The sequence below is a fragment of the Zalophus californianus genome, chromosome 12 (assembly GCF_009762305.2).
Source record: "Zalophus californianus isolate mZalCal1 chromosome 12, mZalCal1.pri.v2, whole genome shotgun sequence".
Classification (NCBI taxonomy): Eukaryota; Metazoa; Chordata; class Mammalia; order Carnivora; family Otariidae; genus Zalophus; species Zalophus californianus.
Genome location: NC_045606.1, coordinates 64,523,786 through 64,548,514, shown reverse-complemented (window position 1 = coordinate 64,548,514; position 24,729 = coordinate 64,523,786). Strand labels below are relative to the sequence as shown.

Genomic DNA, 24,729 nt, shown 5'->3' with positions numbered 1-24,729 from the left:
ATTTATTAAGTACTTTGTGGAAGCTACACGTATTGATATATTGTCTTCCAGTAATTTATAACATTATCTGCATAAATCTTTGGGAAAATATTGTGACAAGGAGTTATTTACAAAGGCCCAGGAGGACGATGTAAACCTGAACAAATTGATGAGCAAGAACAACTTTAAATATTTTGTTTCTTATAAATTAGAATTGATTTTAATGGATTTGACATTTTCTCCCTAAACAGTTTTTTTTCCAGGCCTGGAAAAATTGAAATCCTATTTAATTTTCTCCCTGTCATGCATAGTGTAGGATAGTTTAAATGAAGCATGGCAAGTTATAGTGACTGGAAGTCCTAATTTCATCTAAAATGGTCATGATTCTGTAACCAGCTTTAGGAACACATGATCTTGGTACTCAATGATAACAGCAAGAATTTAATTTTATCTATAAACATTTATTGAATGCTTATTATATCCCAGGTACCAATATACGTTCTCCATGTATATTAATTCATTGAATCTTATTACCTTAAGAGCTAGACCATATTAATATTCTCATTTTACAGATGAGAAAACTGAGGCATGGAGAAGTGAAGTAATTTGCCCACAGGCACACAACTCTCAAGTGGCAGAGCTAGGCTTCAAGCTAAGCAGGTGCCAGCAAACATACTCGTAACCATGACACTAGGGCAGTGGTTCTCCAAGTGTGGTCTCTGTGTCAGCAGCATCAGCATGCCCTTGAAACACCCAGGAGGTCATGTTCTCACAGAGCTACTGAATCAGAAACTCAAGGGTGGGGCTCCCCAGTCTATGTTTTGACAAGTCCACCATCAGGTAATTCTGACGCACGCTGTCCTCGTCTGTTTGGGCTGCTTTAACAATAATACCACAGACTGAGTAGCTTAAACCATAGTCCTTTAATTGCTCACGGTTCTGGAAGCTGGCAGAGTCCATGTTTGATAAGGGCCTGCTTCCTGGCTCATCTCAGTGTGTCCTCACATGGATGGAAAGAAGAAGGCCAAAGCAAGCTCTCCCTGTCTCCTCTTATAAGTGCACTAATCCCATGTAGTAGCGCTCCACCCGCAAGACCTAATTGTCTACCAAAGGCCCTGCCTCCTGCTTCCGTCACATTGGGAGTTAAGATGTCAACATGTGAATATGTGGGAGACACAGACATTCAGTCCATAACACACTAAAGCTTGAGAATCACTGCCTAGATTATTATCCTCTCCTTGTTCAAAGGCCAACAGCATAGTGGTAGAGACAGTCATGCCAACACATGATTGTGATCAATCTAGTAAGTACAGTGAAAGAGGAATGTATTAGGTATAGTGGTGGTGCAAAGGAAAAAGTGAGGAGAAAAGGAAGGTTTTGCTTTTTGAATGCTGAGAAATTTGCATTCTGGTTTCAGAGACAGACGACCGGTGATCAGTTCCAATACTGATAGAGTGTGTTGGTTTTGCTTATCTAGAGTTTGAACAGTGACTTCAAACAGGTCTGAACATTTTGGCAGGATCAACATAATCATCGTAGCTACTCTTTATCTTGCTCACCTTCTGGCTATGATAGTATCTCTTACGTGTATATTATTCTTGAAATTGATGGTTACATAGTAGTAAAAGAGATCTTTTAAAAATACCTAAGTATAATGTACTTTTTTTTGCCTAGAAAAATAACTTAGTATTAGATATTTAGAAAGGCCAATAATGGTACTTCAGTAATGGTACCCATTTTATTTATCTGTTAAATCCAAAGGAAGCCTACTAAAGCTACAGTCTCTTGCTTTGGGGATATTAGAGAACTGAGCATTATAAGACACTGTCATTGCTTGTGATACCTAAATCACTTAACCCATTAGGTGAGTCACCCCTTATTTTTCAGGGTACAATATTTTAGAAGTCCTTGCAATAGGGCTTCTAGGCTAAGCAAATTCTTTGCACTTTTCATTCTGCTAGAAACAGGGATTAGACACAAAGTAAACAATGTGGGCTGTCTACTCTTCGCAACATCTTCAAAGAGATGGCCCTGATACTGCACCACTGTTTTCAATCACTTAAAAGGCAATAATTCAATTATGCCATCCTTTATATAAGAACTGCCATTGCTTTCAGTTCACTTTCAGGCCTGACACAAGTAAATCACTTCGATAAAATCCATTTTTTCTCCCTCTTAGAGACGAGAATAAGTAATGATACCAGTGATCTACCAAGGACAAAATGAATATAATGTACTTCTTACAGAAAAGCAAGATATTTCACAAGGCAGTGATTCATTCTGTTATTTGGGAAATGATTTATCTGGGTGTGTATGTGAAAGATGTTTAAGTGCTTTTATATAAGGGTACTTTTAGAGAAGCAAATACTACATTTTGGTTTTGAATTTAAATGCTTGGATTGAGTAGTTTATGTGCATAGGATTGGAAGAGGAATATACCTCAAAAATAGATCATCCAAAATGGGCTCATTGATGGCCATTCTTTTATAACTGTACAAAGAGAAAATGTTTCCTAGGGTATTTGAAGCAAGTTCCTTTCTCATGTGAAAATAACCATCTAAGTTCATTTTAAATATTAATAGTATGACACATGCTCAGACTAAAAAGGACATCAGATTGGTATGTTACACTTTTCATATTAGTAAAGGTTGCCAAGCTTTCTTGACTTTTTTCTTAATGACCCGAGTTACCCACAAAGACAGTCACTCTCTTATATTGTAGTGAATTAAGTCCTTGAGGAAGTGACATCTGCTGTTAAGGTTGTGGGGATCCAACATCACCAGAGTGTAGGCATATAAAGGTTAAAAAATAGGGCAGTTGGCAAATTGATTAATTAGCATCCGCATCATGCCAAATTATCCGTTCCATTAAGTTTTGCGTTTTATATATTTACTGTGCCTCTTAGTATATGATAAACTATTTTCATTTCAACAAGTCTAAATCAAAGGATTCAACAAGTCTGTTCAGGAGATTTTTAAAAATAAGTTACACTTTTAAACAAGTGATATGGATTTGCTTAAGCTTAACATTTTATCTTTTTTTTTTTTTTAAAGATTTTATTTATTTGACAGAGAGAGAGACAGCGAGAGAGGGAACACAAGCAGGGGGTGTGGGAGAGGGAGAAGCAGGCTTCCCGCTGAGCAGGGAGCCCAATGTGGGGCTCGATCCCAGGACCCTGGGATCATGACCTGAGCTGAAGGCAGACGCTTAATGACTGAGCCACCCAGGCGCCCCTTAACATTTTATCTTTTATGATAGGTATAATTTTATAGTAGAACTGCAAATAACACTGTAGTCAAGTTCTCTGCTGACTTTAGTATTCTATCACCAAGAGAAAACTTCCTGTTTAGATCTCATTATTCTGTATTAGGATTATTCAGATGGGTAGAATAAATTGGAGACAAATATAATCTAAGAGAATAAAATATTTTTACCTGCTTTAGATATACTTTTATAGGTTACTAAGTACCTCCTATGTGCCAGACTCTGTTTTGGCCAGTTCAAATGCCTTATCATAGTTAATCCTCAGAGTTACAGTTCTTATCACTAGTCCCTGCTTTATTTTTATTTTTCCATAGCACTATTGTCATCATCTAATATGCTTCATATTTTTCTTAATGTCTCTCTCTTTTCCCTCTAGCCTACTCCCCTGTTAGGGATTTTTATGTTTTGTTTATTGCTATATCCACAATTCCTAGAATGGTACCTTGTTCATAATAAGTACTCAGTAAATATTTCTGGATGAATTAATGGCCCTGTGAGGCTGCTATTATGCTCCTCAATGTATAGATGAAGAGAGATTAAGGAAGTAACAGAACTAGAATGTGAAAATGGTTCTAGATGGTCCACCTACTCATCTATACATTCATCCATTCGGTAAATGACTTTAAAGCCCATGATATTTCCAATATACCACTCTGCCTTCAGTGCATTTACTATATAAAAAATTGGCATGATAATGACAATTTTTATCATTATAAGGAATAAGTATTGGTGTTAGTTCAGCTGTTTTTTTTTTTTTGTTAATTGGTAGGGTATTACTTTCATGACATTTTTATAGTTTCCATTTAATTTTGAATGAACAATATGTATGTTCAAAATTCAAAGGGTATGGGGAGTATATGGTGAAAAACATCCATCACATACCTCTCCTCTGTTCTTAAATTTGCATTCCCTTTGGAGTCACTTGGGGAGCTTTAACAATTACTGAAGCCTGTGTCTCACCCCCAGAGGTTGTGGTTTACTTGTTCTCTTGATGTGGCCTGGGTTTTTGAATCTTTAGAAGATCTCCAGGAGGGACTTTGCTTCAGGTAAAGGTAAAGTAGCAAGGACTAAGTATACTCTATTGCCTTAAATAATTAAGAAACACACGAAATATACAAAACAATTTTTTTTATTATATTGGACATTAGGCAACAAAAGACAGTAATCCCCAAGGGATGGGAATCAAATGAGATGAGCCCTATGATGGCATCAGCATAAGTCTGAGAGCAGATTTAGGCCATGGCACAAGAGCAGAGAATACAGGCAGAGCATGGCAACTTTCCTGAGTTTAATAATCCGAGCTAAGAGTCTGCTGAGACCAAAACAGAATCCACAGGATAGACTGTAGGATAGGAGAACTCCAAAGATCTTTAGGGGATCCCTCTTGACTGTTCAGCAGAGATCCGATTAAATCATGCATCCAAGGAAACTACCAGAGGTTGGGGGGAGAACACACCTGAAAAGATTAGAGGAAACAGTCTCTAGTATTTATACAGAAGTGGGAATAGTGCCTGATCTGACATCTAACAGATGGACTGGAAAACCTTGTGATTTGCAGGGCATTTGATAGAATTCTCAGAAGGTTTTTGCTTCAGTGGTGAGGAAAACTTAATCCTAGACTAAAGAGTGTTCCAATCTTCCCTCAGATATCTTGAAAGCAAGACCCAAAGGATCAAATTATTTCCAGGTAACTTAATTATATCCCAGAACAAAGCTCAAGAATATTTATAGGAATACAAACACATCCAGCACCCAACAAGATAAAATTCACAGTCTGGCATCTAATCAAAAATTAACAAGTACAAAGAGGTAGGAAAATATGACCAATAATGTGATAAATTTATCAACTGAAAATGAAATTGACACAAATATTATAATTACAGGACAAGGACATTAAAAACAATTATTATATCTATGTTATATATTCAAAAAATTAAATAGATGGAAGCTGTCCAAAAGATTCAAATCAAAATTCTAAAGATAAAAACTATAATGTATAAAATGAAAGATACACTGGATGGGGTTAATGGCAGAGTAGACATTGCAGATGAAAAGACTGGTAAACTCGAGACACACAATAGAAACTATCCAAAGTGAAATGCAGAGAACAAAGAAATTTTTAAAAATGAAGCATATTGGTGAGTTAAGAGAAAACTTTAAGCAGTCTAATATATGTGTAACTGGAGTCCCTGAAAGGTAGATGGGAAGTTGGGGGGGTGGGGTGGGAGAAGAATTATATTTAAGTAGTAATATCCAAAATTTTTCCTAATTTAATGGCAACTGAAAACAACACAATCCAAAGAGGCTCAAGAAGCTTGAAGAAATAACACCAGGGCACATCATAATCACATTGCTCAAAAGTATGATGAAGCGAAAATATTGAAAGCAACCAGGGAAGTAAAGACATCACATAAAAGGAACAAAAATAAGGATGCCAGCAGATTTCTTCTCAGAAACAAAGTAAATAGAAAAAAAAAAGTAAACGAGACAGTGGAGCACCATTTTTGAAGTACAGAAAGAAAACATGTCTGTCAACTGGGAATCCTATACTCAGTCAAAATATCTTTAAAAAAATAAAAGTAAAATGAAGACATTTTTCAGATATATGAAAGCTGAAAGAATTCACCATCAACAAACTATACTACAAATATGTTAAAGGAAGTTCTTCAGGTAGAAAGAAGATTCGATGTCAATCTGGATCTACACGAAGGAATGAAGAGCAGTGGGAATGGTAACTACAAGGATAAGTAGATCAAATTTTTTCATATTATTTACATCTTTTAAAAAATAATTGTTTAAACAAAACAGCTACAATGTAATATCGGATTTATGTAAAAGTAAAATGTTTGACAAGAACAGCACAAAGGATGGAAGGGAGAAATGGAAATATATTATTGTAAGTCTTAAGTATACTTGAAGTGGTATCTTATCATTTGCCTAGTAAATTGTAGTAAGTTAAAAATATTTGCTGTAAAGTAAATCAACCACTAAAATAACAAGAGTAAGTTATAGCCAATAAACCAACAAAGATAAAATGAAATAATAAAACAACCTAAAAGAAGGCAAAAAAAAGAAAAAGGCAAATAGCAGATGAGAAGGTAAGAAGCAAATATAGGGATGATAGACTTCAACCTGGCCATATTAATAATCACATTAAATATATATGCACTAAATACCCCAGTTAAAGGGGAGAGATTGTCAGTTTGGATTAAAAAGCACAATTCAAATATGTGCTGCCTTTTAAGAAATGCACTTTATGGGCGCCTGGGTGGCTCAGTTGGTTAAGCGACTGCCTTCGGCTCAGGTCATGATCCTGGAGTCCCGGGATCGAGTCCCGCATCGGGCTCCCTGCTCAGCAGGGAGTCTGCTTCTCCCTCTGACCCTCTTCCCTCTCGTACTCTCTCTCTTTCATTCTCTCTCTCTCTCAAATAAATAAATAAAATCTTAAAAAAAAAAGAAATGCACTTTATATCTAAAGGCAGCAGGTTCAAAGTAAAGCAATGGAAAAAATATACCATATTTACACTAGTCAAAAGAAAAACTGGAATAGCTATATTAATATCACAGATTTCAGAGCAAAGAACTTACCATGGATAAAGTAGATCATTTCATACTGATGTAGGCATATTGCATTATATTGCACATCACTTTCTTGTGATTTGTAGTTACTGCATTTTTTACAAATTGAAGATTCAAGACTTCAGTGGAGGAAGTACCTGCAGATGTGGCAGAAATTGCAAGAGAACTAGTATTAGAAGTGGAGCCTGAAGATGTGATTGAATTGCTGTGAGCTCATGATAAAACTTGAATGGATGAGGAGGTGCTACTTATGGATGATCAGAGAAAGTGGTTTCTTGAGGTGGAATCTACTCCTGGTGAAGATGCTGTGAAGATTGCTGAAGTGACAACAAAGGATTTAGAATATTCCATCAACTTACTTGATAAAGCAGCAGTCACGGTTTGAGAGTATTGATTCCAATTTTGAAATAAGTTCTACTGTGGGTAAAATGCTATCAAATAGGATCACATGCCCCAGAGAAATCATTTGTGAAAGGAAGAGTCAATCTATGTGGCAAACTTCATTGTTGTCTTATTTTAAGAAATTGTCAGTCATCCCAGCCTTCAGCACCACCACCCTGATCAGTCAGCAGCCATCAACGAGGTAAGACCCTCTACCAGCAAAAAGATTACCACTTGCTGAAAGCTCAGATGGGGTTAGCATTTTTTAATGATGAAGTATTTTTTAATTAAGGTATATACATTGTTTTATTTAGACATAATACTATTGTACACTTAATAGACTACAGTGTAGTGTAGACATAACTTTTATATGAACCAGGAAACCAAAAAATTCATTTGACTTACTTTATTGCACTATTCATGTTACTTTGGTGGCCTGGAACTGAATCCACAATGTCTCTGAGGTATGCCCGTAAAGGGTTTAATTCATCAGGAGAACTTACAGTCCTACATATTTATGTGCCTAATAGACCTTCAAAGTACAGTGCATGAAGCAAAACTGACAGAACTGTAAGGAGAAATAGGAAAATAAACAATTATAGTTGGAGATTTCACTATTCCTCTCTTAAAAACTGATAGAACAAGTAGACAGAAAATGAGTAAAGATATAGAAGATTTAAGCAACTCTGTTAACCAACTTCACCCAATTGACATTTATAAAATGCTCTGTCCTACATCAGCAGAATATACTTTCTTCTCAAGTGCACACAGAACATTTACTAAGATAGACCATACCCTGTGCCAAAAAACAGGTCCCGATAAATTTAAAGGTGTTCAAGTCATACAGAGTATGTTCTCTGACCATAATGGAATTATGTTGGAAAGCAGTAGTAACAGGAAGATAACTGGAAAATTCCCAAACATTTGGAAAATAAATAACATGTCTGAATAACCCAAGGGTCATGGGAGATATCAAAAAGGAAATTAGAAAATATCTTGAACTGAATGAAATTGAAAATATAGCCCATAAAAACTTAAAACTTATAGGATGCTGCTAGAACATAGAGGAAATGTATAGGCTACATTCCCACTTTATTTTTATTTTTTTTAAAGATTTATTTATTTGAGAGAGAGTGAGCAGGGGGAGGGGCAGAGGGAGAGGGAGAATCTTAAGCAGACTCCCCACTGAGTGTGGAGCCCAATGCAGGACTTGATCCCACAACACTGAGATCATGACCTGATCTGAAATCAAGAGTCAGATGCTTAACTGACTGAGCCACCCAGGCACCCCTACATTCCTACTTTAGAAGTGAACAAAGATCTCAAATCAATGACTTCAGCTTCATCTAAAGAACAAACTGAACCCAAAGTGAGTGGAAGAAAGGAAATAATAGACATCAGAATGGAAATAAGTGGAATAGAAAACAGGAAAATAATAGAGAAAATCAGTGGGACCAAAAGCAAAGAAGATTAATAAGATTGACAATCCCCTACCCAAACTGATTGGGAAAAAAGGGGACAAGACACAAATTACCATAGTCAGGAATAAGAGGAGTAATATCACTACAGATTCTACAGATACTGAAAGGAAGGATAATAAAGCAATATTATGAATGCTTAGCTTATAATTTCAACAATTTAGATGAACTGGACAAATTCCTTAAAGACAGACACAAACTACCAAAACCCACTCAAGAAGAAACAATCTGATGATAGTTTTTTTTTTAAGATTTTATTTATTTGAGAGAGAGAGAATGAGAGACAGAGAGCATGAGAGGGAAGAGGGTCAGAGGGAGCAGCAGACCTCCTACTGAGCAGGGAGCCCGATGTGGGACTCGATCCCAGGACTCCAGGATCATGACCTGAGCCGAAGGCAGTCGCTTAACCAACTGAGCCACCCAGGCACCCCTGATGATAGTTTTGAATTTGTAACTAAAACCTTTCTGCAAAGAAAACAAGAGATATGAAAGCATATGTCCATTTAAAAAAAAAGTATACCTGAATATGGGTAGCAGCTTCTGGTGTAACAGAAATTAGAAACAAGGCAAATGTTGATCAACAGGTGAATAGATAAACTATAGTACATATAGTACATACTATCATTTGGACAACAGTGCTACTCAGAGTAAGATTTAACTATTTGATATATGCTCCAACATGATGGATCTCAAAGTAATTATGCTGAGTGGAAAGAAGCCAGATTAAAAAAGAAAACATGAGAGAAAAACATAAGATAGGATTTCATTTTTGTATAATTTAAAAAAATGCAAACTGATCTGTAGGAACAGAAATCATATTAGTGATTTCCTTGGTCAAACTTGTTGGTGTGGGGACCAGGAAGCATGAGGAAACCTTTGTCAGGTATGTTTCTTTTCTCACTTGTGGTGGTGTCACTTGTCACATAAGCCCAAACTGGTCAAATTGTACACTTTAAATATGTACTATTTGTTGTATATTAATTATACCTCAATTTAGTTTTTCTTTGTTAAGAGCCCCAGGCGACTCAAGTGGATTTGGGACAAATTTGAGAGTCAAGACAAAGTTGGGAATCATTGCTCCAGTCCCTTAAATCCCTGGTTCCAGTCCCTTAAATCCCTGGTACAGAGATGACCTATTCTAGGCAGTTTCCTGTTATGAAACTGGAACATTCCAGAAATATTATGCATATACAAACACATATATTCCTTGTTTTAAATCCACAAATGGTAGCACTTTATACCTATATATATCTTCTGTACTTTTTTCACTTACTATATCTTAGAGTTCTTTCCATATCAGTGAGTATGGAATGGTTTCACTTTTTAATCTAGCTGTATGTTAATCTTTTGGATATGGATCCTGATCATTTTGACTACATGAAGTTGGTACTGTATGCTTATTTTAAAACTCTCTTGGATTGGAGATGTAACTTGAGTTGTTGTTATAATTAATTTTTCTTTTAAGTTTACCCTTAAGTCCTCACTTGCAAGCTACATAATATGACAAAATGCTTTCATTTCTGTGAGTATACAAGTTTTCTAGAAGGCCAGATTCACTATGAGTTAGTATTTTTCTCACCAGTAAAGTCTATATATCTATGTGAAATGTTGACAAGTGTTACATTTTGAAAAGCTATTATGACATTTTGTTTTCCTTGTCCCTTCAATGTGAAATTTGGTGTTTGATTTGTTCTTCAACACACAGTTTTTTAAATTACTTATTTTTTTATCCTTTGGTGGTTAATTCAGTGTTAATCATTAGGCCACAGCTATTCTAGAGATGTATACTGTGTAAACCAACCTGCTATCAACATGTATTTTTGGCAAAGAATTCTTTGGCTAAACTCTTGCTGGCCTTTTTTTTTTTTTTTAAACAGCAGCTGGTCAAATGGGCCAATACCAAAATAGTTCTTTTTTTTTTTTTAAGATTTTTTAAATTTTTTGACAGAGAGAGAGACAGCGAGAGAGGCAACACAAGCAGGGGGAGTGGGAGAGGGAGAAGCAGGCTTCCCGCGGAGCAGGGAGCCTGATAGGGGCTTGATCCCAGGACCCTGGGATCATGACCTGAGCCGAAGGCAGACACTCAGTGATTAAGCCACCCAGACGCCCCAGTAATTCTTGTTTTTTAAAGTGAACTGCATTCTTTAGTTGTCAGAGTATGTTTCAACAGGAAGACTACCTTCAAAGTCAAGGAACCAATTTATATGGGGGCCTCAATTTTCTAATGGCCATTTTATGTGTCCTTCACAGGTTTTCTGTAATTTTCAGTCTTAATGCAACAGGAATCTCAAAGTGTACATTATCCAAACTACCCAAATTGTCATATACTCTGTGCACTTACTAGGTTTACTAGTGAACGTTGAGTCTTTTTATGACTAATGATATTCTGAACTTCTGGCCAGCATTTCATCAGCTGTTCAGTAAGTGCAGTTCGTATCAGTCAAGTATTTGTTCTATGTTCATTAGCTGATGAAGTCAGAAGAGTCACTGCAGCTCCTCAGGATTTTCACTCACTCATTTTTCAAATCATTAAATTCTGCATTCCTATAGTCTGGTTTCCCAGCTCCTTGTTCACCTCTTTGTCCTCCATGTTGTAGGATTTCTGGGGATTGTCCCTATCCTATCCAGTTATGTTTGCTTGTATTTGCATGCCTGAGGTCATGTTTCTGAGGGGTCTATAGTGGCATAAATATACATGTTTTGAATGTCATCTTTCCCTGAAGTGGGGGGTCTTTGGGCTGAGAAAATGGTTTTACTGAGTAGTTATCCTTCAGACCCATCTCCAAGTACTTTTTAGTTTATTCAGGATGTGTCCTTCTCTAACCTAGGGAAAGTGTGGAGAGCCTGATCCAGAAGCATTCCTATGCCCGCTCACCCATCCGTACCTATGGAGGAGAAGAGGATGTGCTGGGGGATGAGGTTCAGACAACACAAAATCGAGGTAAGACGGCTTCCGGGCTATGTAACTGCTGGGAGCAAGAGCACCCAGAACGAGAAAGAAAGGTAGGTGATGAAACTTGTAGTCCTCAGGGTGCACTCTTCCCCCAGAGTATTTCAGGAGTCTCTTGAGGAAAGGATAGCCCCTGAGGCTGATTTTCATACAGTTCATTATTTTGCTTCTGAGTCTTAAGTGATTATTCTGCCTGATGGTTTCCTGTGGTTTTCTAGTGAAAGGACATCAAGCCTCTGAGTCAGGGCTCAGGAGTTACTTGTCTGTGATCTACCACCAAAGACCTGTTGGACTCTGGGGGCAGTCCTTTAGTCTTTCTGAACCCTAATTTTATAATCTGAAAATTGGGAACTATATCTCTTCCTCTTATAAGATATTCTAGAAATATCTTATTAGGATCGATGACTAAAATGACTTTACTTTTTAAAAGATTTTATCTGAGAGAGTGCACACGCGCATGAGCGGGGGGTGGGGTGGGGTCGGGGAGGGACAGAGGGAGAGGGAGAAGCAGACTCCCCACTGAGCAGGGAGCCCAACATGGGGCTCAAACCAGGACTCTGTGATCATGACCTGAGCCGAAGGCAGATGCTTAACCTATTTAGCCACCCAGGCACCCTGGAAAACACTTAAAAGAAGATTTTCTTAGTGAAGGGCATTACGTACAGGCAGTGGCCCCAGCGGTGACAGTAGGGGGATACTGAAAAATTCCTCTGTCCCAAAGACTCACAAAGGAGCACTTTGCACTTGGGAGTCCAGAGGGTGCCTAAACCTGGGCACAGGGATATTTGTGTGGGGAAAGAGCCCTCTGTCATAATTTTATGTCTCTTATATGGAATAGCATAATCTGTCAAAATATAGGACATCTCTTCAAACTAAATCCAAATGGACTACTAGTAATTAATTATACAGTTGGAAAATTCAGTGTCAACTTTTGTTTAAACTTGTGGATGCTGTGATATAAGAAAAACTTACTCTTGTAATTTGTCAAATATTTAATAAGGAATTATGGAATCTAGAAAAAGAAAAACATGCTTGTGGGTTTTCACAATGCCTTTAAGAACCCAGTAACTTTGTTGAGGCTCATATGTCCAGCCTTCCTTATAAGGATGTTGTAGAGGTCAGGACAGATACTAGCTATTTGGAGCTCCTTTAAAGGGAATCCAGTTATTACTTCCAGGCAGGGTTCTAGTGTTTTGGCCATTCTCTGGGAGCATGTAGGCCATCTAATGAGTTAAGTCTTTTTCTGTTTAGTAAATTCTCTCTTCCATATACGGTAGAAATGATATCTTACCTGGAAAGGTAGCTGTGACTTATGGTTGACATGCTTGTCTTTTTAAATTGCAGATCAATTATATTTTTTAAAAAATCAATCAATCCTTACAGATAATGTAATTCTTGATTCGCACACTGAAACAGAGTTTCTAGTCTAATGAGTTGTTTTTCCTTTCAGGGTCAGCCTTTACAACGTCTGATAATTTGTCTCTCAGCTCCTGGGTATCATCTTCATCCAGTTTTCCTGGATTTCAGCACCCCCAGTCCCTTACTGCACTTGGCACCAGCACAGCATCCATAGCAACACCCATTCCTCACCCTATACAAGGTTCATTGCCACCATACAGCCGACTTGGGATGCCTCTGACACCATCAGCTATTGCCAGCTCGATGCAGGGGAGTGGCCCGACATTCCCCTCATTCCACATGCCCCGGTACCATCACTACTTTCAGCAGGGGCCCTATGCTGCTATCCAAGGACTGCGCCATTCCTCTGCGGTGATGACACCATTTGTATGACTCTTCTAAACCTTGGAGAATCCAGATCCAGAATGTGCAAATGGGTATGGAAATATGGGACAGAGTTGGGTGGGTGGGATGTGGGGTGTTAGAGCAGGAGCTCTCCAGGAGACATGGGACTTATTAAAGAGGAGAGCTGGACTCACAATAAAACCTACCACTGAGGGAGTGCACCACAGACCGGGAGTCATGTGTAGTTTGGGGACAGCTCTTGGGTTCGAGAGAGAATCAGTATAGACTTAGCCAGCCTAAATCCTGCAACCAATAGTATACTAACTTACCCAGGAAATTTCATAACACAGGTCAGATGAATTTTAAGGTGCATTATACCTAGCAGTTAAAAATGCTGTGTCAATGCAGTAATGTATAAAATCAATGTGTAGAGGTTTTCTTTCTGCTTTCCACAGGTCAAAAGAATCTTCCAAGAGGCAATATATATAACATACCAACCGTAATGCATAATGACTAACTTAAGTCCATTTCTCCCTGTAGAAAATGAGAGCCAATAGAGAAATATTTGTAGTGTTGTAGCTTAAGCATGTTTAGTTTTCCTTTGTATTAGTTTGCTTGGGAAGGGGCCGAGATAATGCTGAAGCATCCTATTTTGTGGATGAATAGGCGGTAATGACCTCCAAAGTTCTTTTTGTCATACTGAAGGGCCAGTACCTGACAAGCTCTTTTTCCCAGTCTTGGCTTCTTTCTTCCTAATTCTCTTTCTTGCAATTACTTGCCATTTATGTAGGAAAAACCTTCTATACACAATTTTGAAGCAAGAGGCTCTATGTGTTACATTGTAAAACTGAGGTTTTATTTTTCTGGGCTGCGTTCTAAGTGCACTACTGACTTACTCATTGAGGAACACTTCTAAAGCCTCTGTGCGATGACACCTGAGACTTTCTCTCAGTCTGCAATAACAGGACGGTTGCCCGGTTCTTAAGGGAATTTCTCTGCCATGGGTACCAAAGGCCCCTTCATTTTTACTTCAGCTTTGGGAGATCTTTTGGATGGTAAAATGGACTGGGCCAAATTCTCATTTTTGGTAAATTTGCTTTGTTATTAGATAGCTGTTAACCACTGATTGACAAGGATTTGTGAATGACCATTCTGTATGCCCATATAGCCACCATTTAACCTATGCTTACAAGTTGTGTGTCCCTATATCTGGTTTGTCCTTCTTTCTTACTGCTCTATTCAGTGACTCCTTTACCATTTTTCTAGTCCATTATATGAAATCGTATGTCAACTCAATGACCCCCTGACTAAAACACTGGCAGTGCTTGTAAATCAATGTAAAGCATTTATCCTCTTTATTTTGCATTCTTAATGTCTTCTTAAGCCTTCCTTTAGTGTTTAGTAATTAGTTATATTTTAGCTATCTATAATCATTATATTTGGGGGGCAACATATATCTAAGCATTTACAGTCAGGGGAGCATATTTGGCATTTTGCAACAGTTCGTTTCCCTAACAACAGAAATTGAGTAAAGTTTACAGTCCTTCAACTTTAGATTGCTATGAGATACAACCTGTCTTCTTTACAGTGTTCCCCAAAACTCTGTATTAACCTAATTTAGATTTTGTATCTACTTTGTTCTGACTATAAAAGTACTGAATCTGTTAAAAGAGATGGGAAATATCACTGCTGAGAGTAGAGATGGGAGTAAATGCAATATACTGATCACATCAGACTGCATGGAATTCTATTTGGTTGTTCTATTAGGCTTTCCCATACCAAATGCTTCTCTGGGGCATTTCTAGTCTAGGAGACGCGGCATAATGGCAGAGCCTGTCTATGTGATGCCATTGTTGCTGGACTTTGCAATTGTTTTTTTCCACTGTGGCCCACAGTTCACTTATGGAGAAGCATGGGCTGTGCCAACCAAGCATCTCAGATTCCTATGGCAGACACCGCAGGCTAATTTCTAACTTCTTGCATGTTATGCTATAGTATCCACAGGTAGTTTGTTTTCAAACACAGCATAAATAATGCGTTTCTTTAAAAAAGCAGCTGTGACTAATGTTTAAGTATCCATAGAGCTTAGGATAGGGATTTGATACTTAATAGTTGGCCTGTTGCCAGTACTCTTTTTAATACACAGTACTGCTGCTTACGGCAGGAGTAATAAAACTAGATGCTATTTAACATGATGCTACTTGATACTCTGGTAAATTGCTGGTCTACTAAAGTGAATCTGTATCTGAATTTTCTTTTCGATGAGAATGAAAGGATCATTTTAATACTATTTAGACATTTTTCCCAGTTGACGTGTCTTAAAGTAGGTGTTTTATGTTTTTGTTAAATATGGTTTTACACCAGTATTTCCTGACTTCATAATTTGATTTTGTAATTAAGCAGAATAAGGCTAAAAATAAGTAGAGTGCTTCAAGGAAAGCAAAGACTAAGATACCAAAGCATGCTCTTCAGGAATAACACCTGAAATTCTAAATTGGATATATTCTTAAAAGTATTTGGCATTATTTTAACCAGAAATAAAAAGCACAGGGTACATGGAGCTTAATTTGATCAAAGTCACCCTAGCCATGAGAACCAAGGGTAGAAATTTACTCCAACCTGGGTCTTTCTGAGCTATTCTGGTTGTTGATTCTTTCTTAACTCTTTGGGCATTTAAGATTTTAAAGTCTAAAGTCTATCCTACCAAAAGTAATTATTAGAACTAGATAGTGGAAAAGCCAATTGAATAATTAAGAGCATGAGTTACAGTGTATTTGGAATAAATTCAGGGTTTCCCCCCACAAGGTATAGTACAGTATCAAAATACATCGCTGATGTGCAGTGCTGCTAAAAAGAGGCCCTTTCAGAACTGCTTTATATAACCTGAAGGGATTAATTCATATCTTAGTAGGTTCTGCAGACCTGATTTGTTTTTAAAACATTTATCAATAATGCTGAGTAAGTTCAGTTATTTCTTTTGCTTCTTTTTCAAGTCTTCCCCCTCCTCTGTCCACTCTTAGCAATATTATATAGGTAAAGTATATCCATCTTGTGTCTAATACATCACCAATTATTAGGTTACAAGTTCTATATTAATGAATTTAGGTTGCACTGCTGGTCCTTTTGAGTTTATAACAAAGGTTTGTTGTTCTTCCTAGTAGATGGGCACAGAACGGGAGGTATTAAAAAGATACTAAGAAAAACCCTGTGTAGAGCTCTACTATAGGAGTTACATTAACTTCTGGGGTATTCCAAGATCTTCCCTTCCTCACTCTCATCCACATCTCTGTTACAACACTTCTCCAGCCACAACATCCCCAGCCCCCCATTCAAAAAAAGAAAAAGGACGCCCTCCAAAAGCCCAAGAAAAAAGTATTTTTACTTTTTTTTTTTATGTCAGTCACCATACAGTACTTCATTAGTTTTTGATATAGTGTTCCATGATTCATTGTGTGTAACACCCAGTGCTCCTTGCAATACATGCCCTCCTTAAAAAAGTATTTTTAGAAGAAAGGGATTCCCCATTCCCATACTGCCTATGAATTTTTCAGACAGATGTTAGGATATTTAACCCATTTCTAAATTTCATGGCTTTTCAGGCTGTCTTGCTAATATTTAAGATGAATTATACTGAGAAAAATGAGCTTCAGATACAATGGATAGAATGACTTTATCACCCCATTAAATATGCAGTCTTGCTTAGCCATGACTCAGCAACTAAAGTTCAAAAAACTCAGTTATGTAATGTGCAGGGTCACATATTATAAGACAAACAATATTTTAACTCAGTCTTCCATTGAGTAAGGAAACTATTTACATTATTAAACATGTATGGAATTGATAATTATTACAAACAAAACAATATTATACCCTAGTCTAGACAAGAAAGCAAGCACTGGACAGAAAAGATTTTCAGCTGGCTCCTTTAGACGGCTTGGTTGGAGGAATGGATTTTACATGTTTTTATATTATTTCAGAATGCAAGCATTTTATGTAAACGAAAGGTTAAAAATTCTTAAACCTTTAGAAAACCATAAAATAATTTCTTCACTAATATTCCATGCCAATTATAAAATATTCTAATATTTATCTTTCTTCAGCATGCTTAAATATGCAAAGTTTCATTTATAAATATTTGATAGGCAAATAATCCATAAGTATTTTTTGGCCCTTCTTTCTCTGTCCCTCCCTCAATTCTAATCCCCTCCCCTGATAATAAGAAAATAAAAACATTGGTAAAATAATACATCTAGACAAAAAATACAATTTGTTGTATTTTACTTCTGATACATTAAAATATGTATTGTTTTTTCCTTATTTTCAGAAACCTAAAAGAACGTCTTTTATTTCCTAAAGGTTAAAATTGGATATACCCTCTTTAGTAGACTCTATCACAGTTCTATTGTTTGCTGTGTTCATTTGCTTAATGAATTGCGTGAGAACAGTCACTGTAATGAAGTGTGTGTGTTGGGGGTGGGGGGAAGGGCATGGGAAATGTTTTATGAAAAAGAAGTTATAAGCCTAATACTATGAAGTAACATCTAATGAAGTTCTTTTTAAGTGCAATATATTTATTTCTGCTAGAAATGTATTATCAACATTATGTAATATTTGAAGCATTACATGTTATTTGTAAACAGCTTAAAATTATATATTACCCAAAATTGTACAGAAGTACAAATGTGTGATATTAATTTCTTTCATTAAAAATGGTGTGTTTTGATATATATGCACACATTTACACCTTTCATTATCTTACACACTTGCTTCATGACTTTTGGTACCTGTTTCCTCACTTGGAAAAAAAATGGATTAGGTAAGATTAGGGGTCATAGCTGGCCACTCCCAGACCAGACACAGCCAATGGGATTACTATACAGAGTTTGGGTTTTTTTTTTTTTAAGATTTTATTTATTTATTTGACAGAGAGAAACACAATGAGAGAGGGAACACAAGCAGGGGGGAGTGGGAGAGGGAGAAGCAGGCTTCCAGCTGAGCAGGGAGGCTCGATCCCAGAACCCTGGGATCATGACTTGAGCTGAAGACAGATGCTTAACGACTGAGCCACCCAGGTGCCCCTGGTTTTTGTTTTTAATTGTATTTGGAAGCCTATAGAGAAGTCATTGCTCTCAAGTCCCCACTGGTTCCCATTTTCCTACACCTAAATCCCGTTCATTCACTTACTCCACCTGATGAATTCTTAGAATCATGGGATTTTGCACCTCTCTGTATGGAAAGATACTGAAGACTCCATAAAGCTTAAAGCTTACTGCTCATTCCAGCCATGAGCTCTTCGATGTGCTGTAATGGTATTACACAAAGTAGGCTGATAAAAAATAAGATTAGCCAATTTCAATCTTAATCCTTCCACATGACAGTCCTTCAGAATATTTGACGTTATCATACCTTCTGCTTTCAGAAGTCTGCTCTATTATCCTTAATTTTTTGTGCATGCCAAACACCAACCTTTTAAAAAATCTTTTATTTGGAATAATTCCAAGCTGACAGAAAAGTTGTAAGGACAGTATAAAGAACACTGTATACTCTTTACCCAGATTCACCCATTGTGAACTTTTGGCCCCATTTGATTTATCATTTGCATTCACACTGAGGTAGTGCATGTACTACCCCCTACACACACGTAATATATACAGATTGTTTTCCTCCATTTGAGAGTAAGCTTCACATATCATGCCTCACTACCCTAAGTAATTCAAAGTGCACTTCCTAAAACCAAGATGATTCCATTAAATACCCACAGGACAGTCAGCAATTTGGGGACATTTAACAGTGGTAAAATGCTGTGATCTACCATCTGTATTCCAATTTTGTCAAATGACCCAGTGATGTCCTTTGTGGTATATTTCTTCCTTCAGTCTGGATCCAGTGCAGGAGCACATCTTGCATGTAGTTATCACGCTTCTTCAGTCCTTTAAACTGGTACAGTGCCTCGGCCTTTATGTCTCTTTCATGGCAAAATAATTCCTATTTTTCAATGTTTTATAATTTATTACCATTCTTAGTTATCTTAGTGCTCAAATCACCCCAGTATGGTCATCAGGAGCCCCTCAGGTTGGCTCCTGTGTCCTTCTGACATGCCCTAATTGACTTTTTTTTTTTTTGCACTCAGTTTCTGGCATAATACATTGTTTGAGGCTCATCTTGTACCCTTTCTGGAACCGGCCATTTCTCTAAGGAATCCAGATTCCTTTTAGTTGAGGAACTATATTAGAAACCAAAATCTGGGTGCCAGATGTGCTCATTGGGGTATGTTTGTGTCTAGGCCCTCTCAGACAAGAGAACTGGGAATATATATGTATATAAGCACACACATCTGTGTGTGTGTGTGTGTGTGTGTGTGTGTACAGGATGTATAAGACATCATGAGTTTATGCTGCTATCTCCAATTCCAGTGCACTCCCATAGGGGACTTGCCTTGCTTTGCCCCATTCCATATCTGTATGTGTCTTCTTCCACAGTGAGACTGGCTCCTGGCTCCCAACCTCAACATATTTACTCAATTCTACCATATGCCCCAAATAATTTCATATTGCTTCACTCATAAAACTGCAATAAACAAACCTTCTAAAAAGAGTTCAGATTTTGTTTGCAGTTGTTCCCTGCCGCCCCACCCCCGACTAAAGGAATACAGTCAAGTCACATGTTTAGCAGTTACTTAGTGTCTTTTTTATCCTACTGTATGGTTATGTCACTCATTCACAATACAACTGGGTTCATTTGTTCAGTTTCTTACAGTTTTTTTTAATAATAAATTTATTTATTTATTTATTTATTTATTTATTTATTTAGTAAGCTCTACACCCAACGTGGGGCTTGAACTCATGATCCCAAGATCAAGAGTCACATGCAATCAAGCCAGCCAGTTGCTTATAATTTTAAGGATTTTTTTCCTTTTCATTCTTACTGATTTTTAAATATGGAACATTAACATGCTTCCAACAAAAAACTCATAGGACTAATAAGAAATTATATCAAGGTTGTGGGATGCAAGATTAATATAAATAAATAAATATATTAATATAAATAAGTAAATTGCTTTCCCATATATCAGCAATGAACAATTAAAAATTTGAAATTAAAAACATAACACCATTTATATCAGCACCCCAAAAGGGAAAAGAAAATACTGAGGTATAATATGTACAAGATCTATATGAGGAAAACTATAAAACTCTGATGAAAGAAATCAAAGATCTAAATAAATGGAGAGATAGTCCATGTTTGCAGACAGGTAGACTCAATATTGTCAAGATGTCAGTTCTTTCCCACTTGATCTATAGATTCAACATAATCCAATCAAAATCCCAGCAACTTTTGTAGCTATCAACAAACTGACTCCATATGGAAAGGCAAGAGACCCAGAATAGCCAACAAAATACTGAAGAAGAACAAAGTTGGAGATTGAAAATACCTGACTTAAGAACTTGCTCTAAGCTAAAGTAATAAAGATAGTATGGTATTGGTGAAATAACAGACAAGTAGATTAACAAACAATAGAGAGTCCAGAAAATAATCCTTGTACCTTGATGTTGGGAAAATGGTGCACTGCTTTGGAAAACAGTTCATCAACAGGTTAAACATAGTTAACTTATGGCCCAGGAATTCCACTCGTAGTCTACACCTAGGAGAAATGAAAACATATGCCCACACAAAAACTTGTACATGAATATTCATGGCAGCATTTTTCATAATAGCCAAAAAGTGGAAACAACTCAAACATTCATCAACTGGTGAATGGATAAACTTTGGCATATCTATACAATGGTATATTTAGGTATAGAAAGAAATGAAGTACAGATAGATACTACAACATGGATGAACCTTGAAAACCAGGTAAAAGAAGCCAGACACAACCACGTATTGTGTGATTCAATTTGTATGAAATAGCTAGCATCGGTATAGTCATAGTGACAGAAGGCAGGGACTGGGAAGGAAGGAGGAATGAGGATTACTGCCAGTGGGTGTAGGGGTCTCTTTTGGGGGGAGTGAAAAGATGGAACTAGTAGTGATGATTACACAACCTTGTGAATATACTCAAGTCACTGAACTCTACAATTTAAAAGAATGTCTCCTATGGTATGTGAATTACAGATCATCGTTATTTTTAAACATAAGAGAAAAAGCCATGCAGCAAATCTTTTATTTCCATTTTTAGCGCCCAACTTGTCAACTTTGAGGACTTCCAGGGGAGTAAATCTTACATACTTGTGAGTTAAGAGTGGGCATTCTAGAATCTTCTCCCTGCCTCATTTTTTTTAATCTGTAAAAGAAAGATAATACTGCCAATTTGATAACACTGTATGGCCTTAAGCCCTCCATTTATATTAATTTATTTTTATCCCCTCCTGGTTTTTTTCCTAGAAAGAATTGTAGCTAGTTCTTTGAACTCCCTAGGTGGGAAAAAGATGATATAAATCATTCCCTCTCTACCCTGAGCCTTGATATGGCATTAATTGCTACCTTTTCTAGGACATTTGCTATAACTATGCACTTTATATACCTTATCTTATTTAATCTATGCAACAGCTCTCTGAGGTAGGAACTAGTATTATTTCCATTTGAGGTATGAAAAAGCTAAGGTGTAGAGAAAATTAGTGCTCAGAACCTACATCAGTGAGATAGCCAGGATTCAAATCCTGTCTGTACTCATAACTGAGATACTGTGCTAACCCCTCAAATATTTCTAAATTTTAAGAAATTTTTTGAAAGTCTACATTGCCTTTACTGAACCCATATAAACAACCTTAATCAAGAAACATAAAAGCTGCATAACCCTAACAAATTTTCTCTTAGATTACATAATTGTCACTGGTAAATGTCTCAAGAAGAGTTTTAGATTATGGCAAAGAACAGAAGGGAAATTATCTTTTGCAGATAGGTCAATATCCGTGTGGAAGCAGGACTCTGCTGCCCAAAGCAAGAGTCTGGTGGTCTTGATGTAAACACTTATTACTCATTTGGGGATATTTTTCCTTCTCCCTTATACTCCAGTTCCAACTTAGTTCTGCTAGAGCAAAGAAATAATTAGAAAATAGGAAAAATGAAGCCCACTATACTAAAAGACTGGACAGCAAGTGGAATCAGGGAGGAATCAGAACAGAGACCAGGGATGAAGTGGAGGCCAGGTTGGGGCTGGGATGAACAGGTTCAAGAGCGATAGGCTTAGCTCATCTGGATTGACAGTGAAGTGTAGCACCTGGAGTACAAGATGGGGATAAACTCTGGGGTAGACTGCTGAGAGGAAGACCCTCAGGGTGGAATCCAAACGCAGCTGGATGCACACGAGGAGAGAAGGGAAGCAGTGCTAAGAAGAGAGCTGGGTACAGGGCACTGTATGACCCAAGAGCCATATTTTTCTTGCTACTTAAGTATATGCACAAATACTAATCAGAATCAGATAAAAGACTTAAATCAGGCCATGTAGTCCAAAGTCTTTATATTCCATAGTCAGGGAAATAAAAGCTAGAGAAGTAAATTGCCCAAAACATATACTGGGCCCAGTACAGTGATATTTCTAGACTACTATGTCATAATCAAAGTTAAATCAATCTAGGATATTATGGGATACAAAACAGCACACAGATGCCTTATATATCTTTGCTGTTTTGCTATGTTTTACATTTAATCTGCCCACACATATTCTACAATTCACTCTTTAATATAGTCTAAGACTTTTGTTCATTAATATTGAATGTAGTAATTCTTGTAATTGTTACTTTGGTGGTAAATAAAACTAATCTTGGTATTTTTGGGTTTGTACATGGAACTATCATCATTCGTTTCATGGAAAAATAGATTTTGGGGGGTGTGGTATATATATATGTGTGTGTGTGTATATGTACATATATATATATACACACGTATGTGGTTGTGTATATATTGCTTAAGTCACTTAATGATTACTGAATACCTTTCTTCTCAAATCAGTGTGTACATACTATGCAATTAGGCAGTCTCCCCATGTGGTAGGGGGGTGGGTGAAGGAATTTTCCCAATTAACTCGTGGATTACCCCCTTCCTTTGAATGAATTATGCCCATATAAATCTATCAAGGGCAAAGTGATCTCATTTCATCTAGCATAGGCTTGGTAACAACTGACCAGAGTATGGATGGTGGAAGGAGCTCCAGTTTTTAAAAGGAGAATAAGCCCCTTGTGGACACAGAAAGTAGACTAGAACTCCTAGAAATTCCAACTTATCGTAGGTACCTTTCTCATGTGGATGAAAAGGCAGCCGCATGCAAAGCACTACATATGAAGTGTTGACGTTCAAGCTGTATGCTTCACCGCACCTGGTGACTTTCCATTTTCTCCTATGAAGAAGCACCTGCATCCAGCTAGAATTAAAGCAGGATCTATAAAGTAAACCAATAGCAGCAAACATACTATTTAAAAGTGAATCAATCCAAGGTGTGTAATGGTTTGACTGAAGTAGTTGTGTTATAAAATACACATGTGCAAAAACATTTCTTTTAGTGGAGACAACCTGCGAAAAGACCTTTTAACATATAAAACAAACCAATTAGAAAACACATAGTCACCAAGAAGCACATACCCATAGTTTATCCTGTTTTTTGGAGACAAAAACAGAGATACGTGATTAAATAAAAAAGTTTTTTCATCTTTGCAAATTTATAGAAAGTCCTACAAAAATATAAAAAAAGAGTCCCATTTGGTTCACTCTTTTAAAACTTCTTAATTGAAATGATGAAATCACTAAATAAAATGGCTCTAAAAGAATCTTGGATATGCAGTTCAATTACAGTTGACATAATTATGAGATCCTAAAAACTCTGCTACCATCTTTGGAACTATCTAATGGTGATAGGCTAGATACACACTTTGACACCAATTCCAACTCCTTGTACTGTCGAAGGGAAAAAAAAGTAATGTATAAGAATCTGTGAAACAACACAGATAAAAACCCATCTTTCATGCAGAAAAGTATCAATTAAAGTGAAATTAGTATGTTATCAAATTATAGAGGAAAATATAACCTTTTCAAAATGATGGTTCGCTGAACTACCTCTCTTTTCTGATCCATATAACCAAGCTACATATAGATGTAACTTAGCTATCCACTTCAATTTATATCTATTTGCGTAAAGTTAAAACATTTAAATTTGATAAAAAAAAATTACTTGAATCCATTTAAGCAGTCATTATTATTTCAAAAACCAAATGTTGGCCATAATGAGTATCTTTAATAATTTGATATACGAAATATGCAACATAATTATTTTTATGTGGAATTAAATTTGGAGTTCCCCTACATTTCATATTTGGTAAACTGATTTATTACAAGGACAGTGATTTTTTTTTTTTTAAACTACCT

The 24,729-nt window shown here is 36.8% G+C and overlaps 1 protein-coding gene and 1 long non-coding RNA gene across 3 annotated transcripts in view; one reads left to right on the top strand and one right to left on the bottom strand.

Moving 5' to 3' along the window:
* TBX20 (T-box transcription factor 20) overlaps nt 1-18,148 on the top strand; it is a 57,689-nt gene extending 39,541 nt beyond the window's left edge. For both annotated transcript variants that reach the window (XM_027574933.2, XM_027574932.2), the window contains 2 exons: nt 11,510-11,622; nt 13,082-18,148. In XM_027574933.2, coding sequence (XP_027430734.1) covers nt 11,510-11,622; nt 13,082-13,422 — 454 coding nt within the window. In that variant the 3' untranslated portion in view covers nt 13,423-18,148. The remainder of the gene's footprint in view (nt 1-11,509; nt 11,623-13,081) is intronic.
* Nucleotides 4,403-21,015, bottom strand: LOC113911948. The gene is made up of 3 exons (XR_003516643.1): nt 20,918-21,015; nt 6,832-6,959; nt 4,403-4,699 (listed from the first exon to the last, which is right to left on the bottom strand). It is a non-coding gene; the product is annotated as an uncharacterized LOC113911948 (long non-coding RNA).
* Nucleotides 21,016-24,729: the final 3,714 nt, after the last annotated feature.